General features: G+C 59.4%; 1 protein-coding gene across 1 annotated transcript; it reads left to right on the forward strand.

Moving 5' to 3' along the window:
* The first annotated feature begins 4,401 nt into the window (after positions 1–4,401).
* Positions 4,402–6,007, forward strand: LOC306815817 (uncharacterized protein). Its single transcript, XM_079332350.1, has 5 exons — positions 4,402–4,473; positions 4,618–4,719; positions 5,081–5,183; positions 5,452–5,508; positions 5,802–6,007. The coding sequence occupies exons 1-5, from the start codon at positions 4,405–4,407 to the stop codon at positions 5,999–6,001; spliced, it is 531 nt and encodes a 176-aa protein (XP_079188476.1). The 5' UTR covers positions 4,402–4,404; the 3' UTR covers positions 6,002–6,007.
* The last annotated feature ends 6,568 nt before the right edge of the window (positions 6,008–12,575 follow it).

Consider the following 12,575-nt stretch of genomic DNA (forward strand, 5'->3'; position numbering starts at 1 on the left):
GGGCAGATGCAGGGCAGGTGATCACAGAGGGTCTGGCTCTCCTGTGTTCCACAGCAGGGGCTGCAGACGGGGCAAAAATCATTCCAGGAATGAGCAACTGCTTCTGCCTTCTGACAAAGACCAGGTGTTGCCACCAATTGCTCTAGGTGCTCCTGCCAACAGGCACCTGCAGAAAGGAGCATGGGCACCAATGCACGTGGGCTTGGGCTGTCCTCTGGAACAGAAGTGCCCTGGGGGCACAGCTCTCTGTGGCAGGAGCAGGCACCAGCACTGGCACAGCTCGGGGGTGGCAGGTCTCCTTTGGCAGGGACTCTGCCACACCTGCTGATTCCAGTGCTGCCCAGGCCCCAGGGCTCAGAGCAGCATTGGCGCCCTGGGCCCCACGTCACGTGTCCGTGTCACAGCCCTGCGTGTGTGACGGCCACCCAGCACCTGGTCATGTCCCACAGAGGCCCTGGCAGCTCCTGTGGAAGCACGGGTGCCCTTCCTGATGCAGCTGCATCGGCAACCGTGGGGGCTCCTTCTGCTGCCCTGAGCAGGCAGAGCAGAGGAACATCTGCTTGTTGTTTGAGCCGCTCCTGAAGTTCCTCTTGGGCTGTCCTAGACACTCGGGGAACGTCTTCCTTGCAATTGGGGCAGTTTGGGCAGGGGGGGGGGGGGGGTGGGGATTGTCCCCAGGGCACGTGAGGGTGTGTCCTAGGGCTCTTTGTGACACACTGCACCGAGGTCATCGTGGGATGGAACAGAGCACACTGCACAAGGGTGACCCTTTGTGACACGTGGTGACATAGGTGCTGGCGGTGACACGGCCACGCCACAGTGCTCAGTGCACACGTCGGGACAGGACGGAGAGAGCGCTGCTGTGAGGAGCCCCCGCACAGCCAGCTCATTCCCTGCTGACCCAGAGCTTTCCCAAAGCCTTACTGTGCAGGTGACCTCGAGGACAGACTGCAGGACTTACTGTCCTTCAGCCTTCCCAAGGCTTCTCTGTTGCAGCTGGGCCTTCAAGGCACAACTGCAGCACTTGATCTTGGAGTTTTTTCAAGGCATCTCTCCTGCAAGCCGTGCAAACAGAGGCATGGAGCAGACACCCCCCAGGGTGCCCAAACTGGCCTGGGTGAAGGAGGAGGAGGAGGCTGCAGCTACCTCAGCGCAGCAGCCTGGAGAGCTGCAGCAGCTCCAGCTGCTGCAGGAGGGTGAGTGCCAGAGCTGGGCCACAGGGCTGGTGCATGCCGGGCTGTCCCTGCCTGGGAACGCAGGGCTGGGCTCTGCTCTCCGGCCTCTCCCGCAGCCCCTCAGCCCTGGCTGCGCTCGCTCTGTGCCAGGTGCAGCCATGGACCGCACACAAGAGCAGCACCCTGCCCGTGGCCGCTTCCGCAGAGCAGCGCAGGTACTGCAGCCATCCCCACCTGGGCTGGGCCTGCTGCCACTGCTCAGCCCAGCACCGTGCTTGGAACACTCCATGGATTCTCCCTCTCTTCCTGCCCTTCTCTTGCAGATGGTCTGTGAATTCATCACGTCCATTTGGCGTGAAGAGACCGCCGGTGTGGGCACTGGGCCTTTGGCAAACTTGCATCTCTTCAGTGCTGAGACCAGTGCTGCCATGCTGGATTTGCTTGTGGAGAAGGGTGTCTCCAATCCAATGCAAGTAAGCAGCCTGTGGCCAAGGCTTGATCACCCCAGGAATTGTGTGGCGCCTCAGGCTGGCTCTGCTGGGTTCCCTCAGCCTCTGAGGCCCAGCCCAATGTGGTGGGAAGGGCAGCACTTCTCAGGGGAAGCTGGGCAAGTTGCTGCTCTGGCAGGTCTCCACGTCTCCCCGTGCCTTCTGCAGGTGCCCGCCATGGTGAGATACATCCACAAGTGGCTCACGGCCAATGAGTCTGCTGGGCACAGGCTGGACAGGAGCCTGCTGGAGCTGACCAAGAAATACCCCTACGATGTGCTGATGACTCTCCTGCGCTGGGCCCCGTCGGGTGACAGGTACCTTGGGCAGCCCCACCTGCCTTGAGGCCTTAGGGTTCATCCCCCGTTACCCTGCAGAGCCTGTCCCTGCTGAGTGCCACACAGGCGCACAGCTGCAGGCCCCTGCGGCCCCTCCGTTTGCCGTGCTGCCATGTCAGCCCCTGAGCGTGCTGCCACGCTCCCTCCCTCGCGGGGCTGCACCCCCGTGGGCTGGCTGGGCGCCGCCGGCCGGGGCCAGTGGGCAGAGGCAGGGCTGAGGGCCGGCGCGGGCCCCTGCAGCAGCCCAGGCCACGGTGCTGTGGCCCGGACCCCCTGACACAGAGCCCTGACCCCACAGAGCTGCTGCGGCCATGTGGGGGCTGATCCTGACCTCCACTGGCACCGCGGAGCCGGCGCTGCTCATCCTCCTCAGTCTGCTGAGGGCCTGGCCAGTGGACAATGCCTACACCTCCGATGGGGACAAAACAGGAGTCTTTGCTCTGGCTGTGAGTTCCTGCAACTGACCTCTGCTTGCCCCTAGGCCACCTCTGGAGCAGCCAGCTCTCTGTCCTCCCCACAGCTGCATCTCCCTGCCTCAGGCACTGCGCTGAACCTGGGGCACCAGGCCGGCTGCTCCCACGGTGTCTCCCCCGGCCTCTCCCTCGCAGGCTCAGGCCCTGCCACATGGATGTCTTGGCACCTACTCTTGTCTCTGGGTGCTTCATTTTTTCCAGGCAACCGTGACACTGTGGAATGTCTTCAATTTGACCTGGTGCCCACCCATAGTGTTGGAGTATTTCCCCCATCTCTTGCTGCATCTGCTCTTCCAAGCTTACATCAGCACGCTGTATACACCAGAGGAGGTTGATACCTTCTGGAAGGGATGCCAGAAGCAACTCGGCCTTGCTACCAACCCCCAAAGGTGCTCCATCCCAGTCCTGCCAGTCTCCCCATCCCTCCCATGCCCCCAAGCAGGAGCCAGGGCTGCCAGCGTGACCTGGGCATTGCTGTGCACACAGGTTTGCAGTGCAGACCCTGAAGGTCCTGCTCTACCAAGTCCAGTGTGAGCCTGTGGTGTTGGCCATGGAACGCAAGAAGGGCTGGGACACGCTGCTGTGTGCTGACACCCACCACTATGCCATGCGTCTGCTGGCCAGGTGAGACCCCCTTCTCCAGGCTGCTGCTGCTGCCATTTGTGCCCAGGGAGCCCCACACAGTTCCCGTGCGCATGGGTGAGGGGGCCTTGTCACAAAGAGAATGAAGAGCAGACTGGAAAAGGCTGGGAGAGGAGGGTGCCCGGGAACAGCCACCTCCCAAAGTGCCCACGGGCTGCTCGGGAACAGACCAGGCCTCGGGCAGTCAGCCCTGGCACAGCTTTGCCCACCCGGCTCAGGGGCAATGGTGTCTTTTCCCCCCACACCAGGGAGATAAGCCAGGGCTGTGTCATCTGGTGTCCCAGCATCGTATCCTGCCTCTTGGAGCTACTGGGGCAAGGCATTTCAGACTGGGAACTGCCCGCCATGGCCTTCCTTGTGGAGGTGAGCCCCATGGCCAGCGCTGCCCCGCTGAGCTGACTCCCACCTCTCTGCCCTCTCACAGCCGCTGCCATCTGGCACCGTGCCCGTGCCCTGTGCTGCTGCCTTGGCCCAGCCCTGGGCAGCTCTGAGCTCCCGCCAGCTGGGCACCCCGAGCACTGCTTTGTGCCTTCCAGGTCCTGGAGTTCCTGTACTTGAGTCACTGGGGTGACAGCATCCTGGAGATCATGGCCAGGCACCTGCAAAGCGAGTCCAGGGAGATGCGGCGCCTGGCGCTCAGAGGCCTGGTGGTGCTCAGCAGGGACCCCTCAATGGTGAGAAGGAGGCAGTGACTGAAGCTGTGCTGGCAGCGTGGGGCTGGGCAAAGCAATCCCTTGTGCTTAGCTGGGCTTTGGGAGCCGTGGCAGCTGCTCCCAGCTCTCCGTCATTGCTGCCCAGCTGCCCGAGTGCTGCAGGACAGGCCTGCGGCCCCTGGGCTCCATGGCTGCAGCAGCAGCAGCAGGGTGGGATTGCCAGCCCTGTGTTCCATGCAGTACAAAAGAATGCAGAGCCTGACTGAAAGCCTTGCGGACCTGCTGCGGGACGCAGATGAAGGCATCGTTCAGATGACCGGCGTCGTGCTCAGCGCTCTGCTGCTGCACAGAGACCTGGCCATACCCAGCCCCACCGCCCTGCGGCTGGCTGCCGCGCTCTGGCCGCTCTTGGACAACGTAAGGCTCTGTGTCCCCAGCCATGGCCACTGGGTGCTGCCCCCAAGTGTGGTGTCCCATGGATTCCTGGGCCTGTGCACAGAGGGGCCTGGAGCAGCTGATGTGGAGGGCTTTTGCTTCCCTTCCAACAGGACAACCACCATGTGCAGCTGCTCTGCATTCGCCTCTTCCAAGAGGTGATGAAGTTGGTAGAGGCAAAGGGGAAACAATATCTCAAGATGCTCGTGAGCAAGAGCCTGCTCCCGCTCTTCTTCCACTGCCACAATGAGAACACGCGCGTGGCAGAGGTGAGGACTCCTGGGCGCTGCTGTCCCCACGCTCAGCTGTCTCCCTGCACCCTGGCACCTCGTGGGCCCCAGCCTCCTCCTGGCCTTGGCGCAGGGAGGCAGCTCCTGTGCCCTGGGCTGCCGTGCATCTCTGGCTCTCTGCAGGCCTCTCGGGAAACGCTGCTTGCTGCAGTCAGCTTCCTCAAGAGTAGGGATCTGGAGCACCTGGTGATGACCGATCAGATGTGGAGGTTTGGCGAGTGCTTGGTAAGAACAGCCTGAAAGCCCCAGCCCCAGCCCCAGCCCCAGCCTGGAGAATCCCTTGCCCACGGTGCCCAGTCTGTGGGGCTGGCAGCTGTGGCCCCTGCCCAGTGCTGCACCCAGGGGCACTGGCCTGTGCCCCACACGCTGCTCCCTTCCCTGGGCTGTGCCCCACACGTAGGCTCTTCTCCAGGCTCCCGTGGCCCCAAGGCAGGAGCTGGTGGAGCCTTGACCCAGCCGGGCTCTGCTGCGGGGCAGCACCGCACCTTGCCGGGCCCTCTGCCCCCCTCGGGGCTGTGCGGGCAGGGGATCCCGGGGCCAAGGGGCAGAGCCCGCCCCGACCCTTCCCTCCCGTCGCTCTCCGCAGCTGGCAGAGAACAGGGGCCGAGCGGCCGAGCACCTGCGGCAGGCCCTGCCCTTCCTGCAGAGCCCACAGGAGCCCCTGCGAGAGGCGGCCGTCAGGTTCATGGGTGAGCACAAGGCCGGCTCCCTCCCCGCCCCATTGCCGCAGCTCGGCCCCAGCCCCGGCAGCTGCCGCCATTCGGGCCGGGCCGTGCAGCCCCGCCTGCCCTCGGGGCTGCTGCCGCCCTGTGCCAGCCGTGCCCTTGGGCGGCAGGGTGCGCCCAGGGCCCGGCTGAGCCCTGCAGGGGAAGGAGGTGCTGCGGCCGCAGGGCTGCCAGCGCCGCTGTGGGGCAGCTGTGCCGCTGGGCAGAGCCGTGACGGGCTCTGTGTTCCCAGGGCTGGTCGGGCGCGTCCTGAAGGAGAAGCAGCGAGAGTTGCAGCTGATGTGCAGGGGTGAGTGAGGCCAGCGCGCTGGCAGCGGGGCTGGCGATGGCAGCTGCGTGCCCTGCCCGGGCTGCGGAGGGCTCTGCTCCCTGCGCGCACCAGGGGCGGCGTGGGCAGAGCACAGAGACCTTTCAGGGGCCTGTGCCAAGGAGATTCGGGCCAGCACCTTCCAGCTGCTCCTTGCTGCCTCCTGCTGCTTCCAGGCCGTGGCAAGAGCTGGGGGGCATGGACGGGTCAGGGGTGTCTCCCAAAGTTCCCGCAGATACAGGCTCTGACTGTGCCTCTGTTTCTCTCTCTTCCAGCTCTTCAGGACATGGCAGATGACATCAGCCCTGCCATCTCATGCCTGGCACATCAAGCTCTGTACATAAGCATAGCTGCACAGAGCGTTCCCTCCTCCCGACTCCAGCGGATGCGAGATGGATTCCGCCGGCTCTGGAAGTCACGGCCTTCCCTGGGTGGCCGTGGCCGTCTCTGCTGCTGGAGTGCTGTGGAGAACTGATGTGGGAGGCTGTGTTAGCTGGGGCCACCTGAGCTTGCAGGGAGAAGCTCAACTTTTCATCAACTTTACTTTTGCCTACTGAAAATAATTTAGTAATTTAGTAAGTTAGTAATTTAGTAAATTAATAATTTAGTAAATTAGTATAATAGCAAATTAGTAAATAAGTAAATTAGTAATTTAGTAAATTAGTAAATTAGTAATTTAGTAGGATTAATAAACTGCTGTTGTTATACACAGAGGTCCAGGAGCTTTCTTTTGGTGGCCAGAGTCTTCAGGCCAATGGGGAAGAGGGGAAGAAGGGTGCTTGTGCTGGGCAGGTTGGCCCAGCGTGCGGCGTGCAAGGGAAAGTGGCCCAAAGCCCCTTGGCCTTGGTGGTTCTGCCGAAGCCTTAAGGCTCCCGACAGAGCGGCTGGGTAGAGGCCGGAGCTGGGGCGGGCGTTGCTGAGAGCCTGGTCCCTGGAGATGGCCAGCAGCCCTCTCCCAGCCAGGAAGGGCCAGCTGTGTCCTGCCCATGTGCTGCTGGCTGGATTGCTGAGGGCTCTGAGGTGCCTCTTGATCCGGCTCCTCTGGAGCTCCTCCAGCAGCCAGGCAGGCCTGGGGAGGCCTGGAGGGCACGGGACAGTGGCAGCCATGAAGGGATGCGGTGCTGCCGAGGCCAGCCAGGATAAGGCTGCGGGAAGGCGTGAGCGGGATGCGTGTGGCGCTGGGTGGCGGGAGGCTGTGCTGGGACAGGAGGGCTTTGTGTGGATGGCTTGGTGGGAAGCCCTGAGGAACTGGGGCCAGAGGCCATGAGCATTCCCCAGGCAGGCCCTTCTTCCTGCCAGCCGGCTGCTCCGGCGCTTCCCCGACGCGTCTCTGGGCCTGCGGCAGAAGGCCTGGAGGCCTGGCCTCAGCAGGACGGTGGGGACACCCCCGAGGGGCCCAGGCTGGTTTGCCTTGGGACAGGGAGGGACAAGGAGGCCGAGCAGGCCCTGCTGGAGCACAGTCCCTGGCTGCTGCTGGCGAGGCGCAGTGGGCAGAGGCCAGGGAGATGCATCACCTGGCGCTCAGAGGCCTCGTGGGGCTCAGCAGGGACCCCTCGATGGTGACAAGGAGGCGGCAGCTGAAGCTGTGCTGGCAGCGTGTTGCGAGTCGGCCTGGCTGGGGCACAAAGGCAGCCACAGTTCACCAAGAAAGAGCCAGGCGTTGACTTCAAATCCTGCAAAGCATTTCTTACTCTGTGGCAAACCTAACTGTTCTTCCCACAGTCCACAGTGGTTATGCTAATTGGTTCAAGTTCTCTTCCCCTAGTGGTTCCTTAGTTCTAGAAAGTTCTCCCCCTGAGGGGATATATTGTCACGCCCCTCCTTGTTTCGGCCCTTGGATTTTGTCTCAGTACAATGTTCGGTTTCTAGGCATCATCCCTGTTTTATTTTCCATTAGAGTTCTTCAGTTTTGGGCCACTTCTGTGGTTCCTACCCCTTTCTTTTGGCCATTCAAACCCTCAGTACTCTGAATCTAAATGTTTCATTGCAGCCATACCCACCAGCGTGGGCCAGGAGAAAGCTGCCCCTTGGGCTTGGCTGGGCTTTGGGAGCTGTGCCAGCGTCACCCAGCTCTCCTGTGCTGCTGTCCAGCTGCCCGAGTGCTTCAGGAGAGGCCGACACCCCCTGACACTCTGCTCAGGGCCCACAGAGCTGCTGCTGCCATGGCAAGGACGATGTGTCCTGCAGCTGGCCTGCAGAGTCGCTGCTGTCAACATGGCTCAGGACACCAGAGAAAAGTCACCAGGGTGTGCACAGGAACAGCAGCTCCCCAAAGGCCTGTACCTCCTCAGGAAGGCACCCACACCAGCCAGGATGCCAAAAGGAGGGATGCTGTGGGCACAATTTTACACGGTGTCACGATCCGCCCAACCTGAGCGGGAGTCGTGACTGGTTCTTTTATGGATCTCAGAGCACAAAAGACACAGCAGGGGACAAAATCAGTTTACTTTCACAGAAATGCACTTTATTTAGTGCCAAACAAAATGCAATATTGGGACAGAGAGAGAGAGAGAGAGAAAGAGAGAGAGAAAGGGGGTTGGGATTATAGCTACCAAGACGGGCAGATGAATCCTCGTGGAGCCAGCCAATAGATGTCCATTGCCGTCTGGGGAGATCTCGGGGGTTTCCTCTGAGAAAGTCACTTTTATAGTCCTTTCCCAAAGTGAGTGGCTTCTGGCCAAAAGGTGGGAAGATTTATGGACTATTGTATGTAGAGCTCGTTACCCTGAGGAACAGATGGAAACAGGACGCTTCAAGACACACCAAACCATCTTTGTTGTTATGAACACACGCAGGGCAGCCCATACTGACCAGTCCATTGTTCTTCCATCTGTGGGAGCTTTGTTGAGTAAACGCCCCGTGACTAGTTGTCATGAGAAACCAGTCCTGGTAGGCATCACCTGTGGAACAATCACTTGGTGTTCCTCCCATCCCTGGCCAGCACAGGCCTCAGGCGAGGGTCCTTGGGCAGAAACAGATGAGAGGCTCACACGGACTCTCACAATTGTCAATAAAATTTTTGTGCCTTGTTGCTTAATATTAAATCTGAGTTTTTCTCATGCCCTTGCCACTGATTTTTAAGTGATCTCAGACACTCTCATTCATGGCAGCACCACAATGTCCCACATCACCGAGGGCCCTGACACACACCCGTGTCACCAAGGGCCACACCTGGCACCCAGCAGCAGAGGGACAGCCTGGAAGTGGCACAGAGTATCCCCGGACTCGTGGCCTTGTAGCCCCTGCTGTGCCCAGAGCCCCGGGAGGCTTTGGCCACGGTGCCAGGCTGTGGCCCCAGCCCCGCCCTGCAGAGCCCTGGGGCTGCAGCCCGGGCTGGCCGGGGCAGCAGGAATTGGCCGGCCGGACGTGCCAGGGCCTTGTGGGCAGCGGCTCCGTGTCCCGCGGGAGGCCGGGGACGAGGGGTGTCCCTCAGGGCTCTGCCGGGCCCCGGGGCTCGTCACTGCCTCGCTCAGTGACACCCAGGGGCACCAAGAGCAGCCTGGGCGCCTTTGCAGGGCACGGGGAGCTGAGCGGGGCAGGGGCACCACGGAAACACCGAGTGCCTGCCCGGGGCAGGGCTGGGGAAAGCCGGGCTGGAAAGCCGGGAGAGGCTGCTCAGAGCTGGCCTGGGGACTTGGGCACCTGGGAGACAGAGCCCGGCTCTGAGCTGACACTGAATCAAACACCTGAGAAATTACAGCCGGTTTCTCTAGACACACTTCATTACTTTGTATTTTCTCAATGTGTCTTTATCAGGGAACACTTTGAATGTTGATTTTACTTTTTTTTTTTACCCTTTAGAAAGAGATCCATTGTATTTTGTTTCGTGTGAGGAGGGATGGGCTGGGAAAGGTTGTGGGTAGCAGGGTTTTTTATTCAATATATTTTGAAATTTGACATGTGCCCAGTCCAGACTTTGGCTCCAGCAGCAGTGTCTGGTTCCAGACTGCTCTGCTTTTCTCGGTGAGATCTCAGTCTGTTCAAATCTGGCAGTCAAAGCCCTTGAAACATGGAAAAGCTGGGAATCAGGTTAAAGCCCTTGGAGAGTTCTCTCTGTTCATACATTCCACATCTGCCCTGGTGTCTGTTCTACCTCTCCACTCCTGTCCTACGTGCACATTGCTGGATCCAAAGTTCAGTACTAGCTTTTATAGATAGATAGATACATGTGATTATTGTATACACGATTCTCTTGGAGTGAGTTACTGTGATGGTACATTCCACGATCCTCTGCTTTGTGCCCAAAAATGGTTTTTGTATCTAAACCTCGGGAGCCCAGGACAGGATGTGTGTGGGGCTGGGGCAGGGAGAGGCTCCTTGTTCCCTGTGTGGGCATTTTGAAGCCTCGCTGCTCGGGTTTTCTGCGGCTCTCTCTGTGCACTGTGGGGTTTTGCTTGGCTTGAAATCCCCTGATCCAAGCCTGGACAGTCTGACTGGTGGTTTCCCTGAAAAATTTCTCTGGCGACTTTTATGGAGACGGAACACTTTGATCGGATTGTTTAGAGAAAGAACTTTAATCAGGTGCAAACAACAAACAGGAAGGTGTGCACTGTACTAGGCAGGAACCAGAAAAAGCAGAGTAGCTCAGGGGCATTTATACACGGGTGGAGGGGGGGATTAAGGCAGCGTCTGAGGGAGAGATCCAATGGGAAAGAGCAATTAACAATATTATAATTTCTGCAGTGAAAATTAACCAATTGTAATTGAACTTTCTAGTAACAATCTGCATAACTGAGCAGGGGGATTTTGGGAGTGAGCCTTTTGCTCCCCATCACTAGAGGGTTTTCCCATGGCCTTAGGCCAAGATTTTCTCTTCATGCTGAGCTAACCTCAACAGTGGCTGACAATCACTTTTGGCCTAGGCAAGGGGAGGATTTTTCTTTTTGTTTTTTTATTTGAGGAGGCTGCAGTGGTGATCCCTTGCTGTGCCTGGAGGTGAGTGAGCAGCTGCTCTGTGGCAGCCCGGGGGCTCCGTGCAGCAGGAGCAGAGCGGGGCTGCTGCAGCCAGAGCCGCTGTGAGCCGGGCTGAGCCGGGACAGAAAACAGCCCGAGGCTCCAGCTGCTTCTCCTGCCGGGGCCGTGCCCGCACAGCTCAGCTGGGGAGGAGTCCAGGGCCTGGGCGAGCCCCGGGCTCTCATCTCCTTCGGGATTCCCCCTGGGTGGTTTTTCCTCTTGGGGAGGAGCTGGTGCCGCCTGTACCGTGTGTCGTGTGTGGGGATTTCTCTTTTTTGGCATTTTGGGTCTTTTGTCCCAGGTGTGTGTGTGTGGGGTAAGGTCTGACAATTTAATATCTAAAAGTTTCCTTTTTTTTTTTTCCTTGCCTCATGGGATTACTGTTTTTTAATAAAATGTTGGGAGGTTTTTTTCCTCTTTTATCTATTAATATTAATTTCCTATTGGTGGAAAGGGATTATGGGAACTGTGCAGAGGAGGCAACACTCCAGAGTGCCCTCTTTAAAATCCTCTCTCAAACTAAGATCCTATCCCTGTGGCCTCCTGGTGCCTCAGCCCGAGGGACTCCGGTGGCTCTCCCAGTCTATCCCAGTCTCTACCAGTGTCCTCACAGTCCCTCCCAGTGGCACCAGAGTCCCTTCCAATTCCTCTCATTCCACAGCCATTCCATTCCCAGTGCACTCCCAGTCCTCCTAGCTCCACTCCCAGACCTCCACCCTCTCTCCCAGTGCCTTCCCAGTCCCTCCAGTCCATTCCAAATGCTTTTCAGTCCAATCCCAAACCTCCACCCTCTCTCCCATTGCCCCAACCCACTCTACTCTCTCCAAGTGTTCCCCCACTCTCTCCAATTTCATTCCCAGTCCCTCCCAGTGCCACACCAGCCCTCTCCCATCTCTCCCAGTTCCCCACAGCTGATCCCAGTGTGTCCCCACTGTCTCCCAGTGCCCTCCAGTGTGTTCATCTCGCTGTGGCCCTCGAGCTCCCAGCCTGGCCCTGATTGCCTGCTCTGCTCTGTGATGGATTTCTACCCTGCCCAGATCCAGCTGACGTGGTTCCAGGGCCAGCAGGAGCTCTGGGGCATGTGGTGGCCACTGACCTGGTCCCCAGTGGGGACTGGACTTCTAACAGCTCCTGGTGCTGCTGGGAATGTCCCCAAGTGTGGGGTCACCTCCAGCTGCCAGGTGGAGCACGTCAGCCTGGAGCCCCCCCTGAGCCAGCACTGGGGCATGGCCTGGACCCCACAGTGTGGGGGGAGTGGGGCAGGAACTGGGGGGACTGGGAGAGGGGTTGGGGTGTGCTGGGAGGAACTGGGAGGGAGTTTGAGATAGGCTGGTTTATACTGGGAGAGGGCTTTGAAGGTCTAGAATGGCTGAGAAGGGATTTGGAAGATGGTGGGGAGGGTGGGATGGGGTTCTGTAGGTCCTGGTGGGCACTGGAAGGGAGTTTGGTGAGTGCTGGGTATAACTGGGAGGGATTGGACTGAGTCTGAAGGGGATGGAAAAAGATCAAGGATTGAAAACCAGGGTTTGCAATGAGGTTGGTTGTGCACTGAAAAAGACTGGGAGGGTTTTGGTGAATCTTGGTGGGCCTGGGAAGGGACTGGGAGATGGTTTGTGAGTCCTGGGATGGTGAGGGGCAACTGGGAGGGGGTTATAGGATTGTGAGAGGGACAGGAAAAGTTTTGGTGGGTCCTGCAGAAGCTGAGAAGAGATTGGGAGGAGCTTTTGGAGGGCTTAAGGGGGCTGGAGGTGATTGGATGTGCTTAGAGGTGCTTGGGGTGTCTGTGAGAGGTTTTGGGGGGTTCTGACCTCTGTGGACCCCCAGAGATGCCGCCATACACCGTCCACAGCAAGGTGCAGATGGGGATCGGGAGCTGTGTGATGGGCTTCATCTTCCTGGTGCTGGGGTTTGGCTTTTACCTGTGCAACAGGGTGAGCGGAGGTTCTCGGGGGTTCGTGTTCTCCCTTCTCCAGAGCGTGTATGGTCCCCCTGGGGACCCCTGCCTTGGTGTCACCAGTTTTCGTCTGCCCAGAGAGCTCCTGACCCAGCAGTGGCTGCATCCCCCTCCTCGTGGCCTCAGCCCAAGCCCGGACTCT

This window comes from Erithacus rubecula (assembly GCF_903797595.1).
Source record: "Erithacus rubecula genome assembly, contig: scaffold_240_arrow_ctg1, whole genome shotgun sequence".
In the NCBI taxonomy this organism is placed as follows: Eukaryota; Metazoa; Chordata; class Aves; order Passeriformes; family Muscicapidae; genus Erithacus; species Erithacus rubecula.

What these genes read in the sequence shown, in the direction of transcription:
- LOC306815817 (XM_079332350.1), top strand. Translation starts at nt 4,405, where the DNA reads ATGCTCGTGAGCAAGAGCCTGCTCCCGCTCTTCTTCCACTGCCACAAT. An exon ending in GGCGGCCGTCAGGTTCATGG is followed by an intron (nt 5,184 to 5,451) that starts GTGAGCACAAGG and finishes CTGTGTTCCCAG; the next exon opens with GGCTGGTCGGGCGCGTCCTG. An exon ending in GTTGCAGCTGATGTGCAGGG is followed by an intron (nt 5,509 to 5,801) that starts GTGAGTGAGGCC and finishes TCTCTCTTCCAG; the next exon opens with CTCTTCAGGACATGGCAGAT.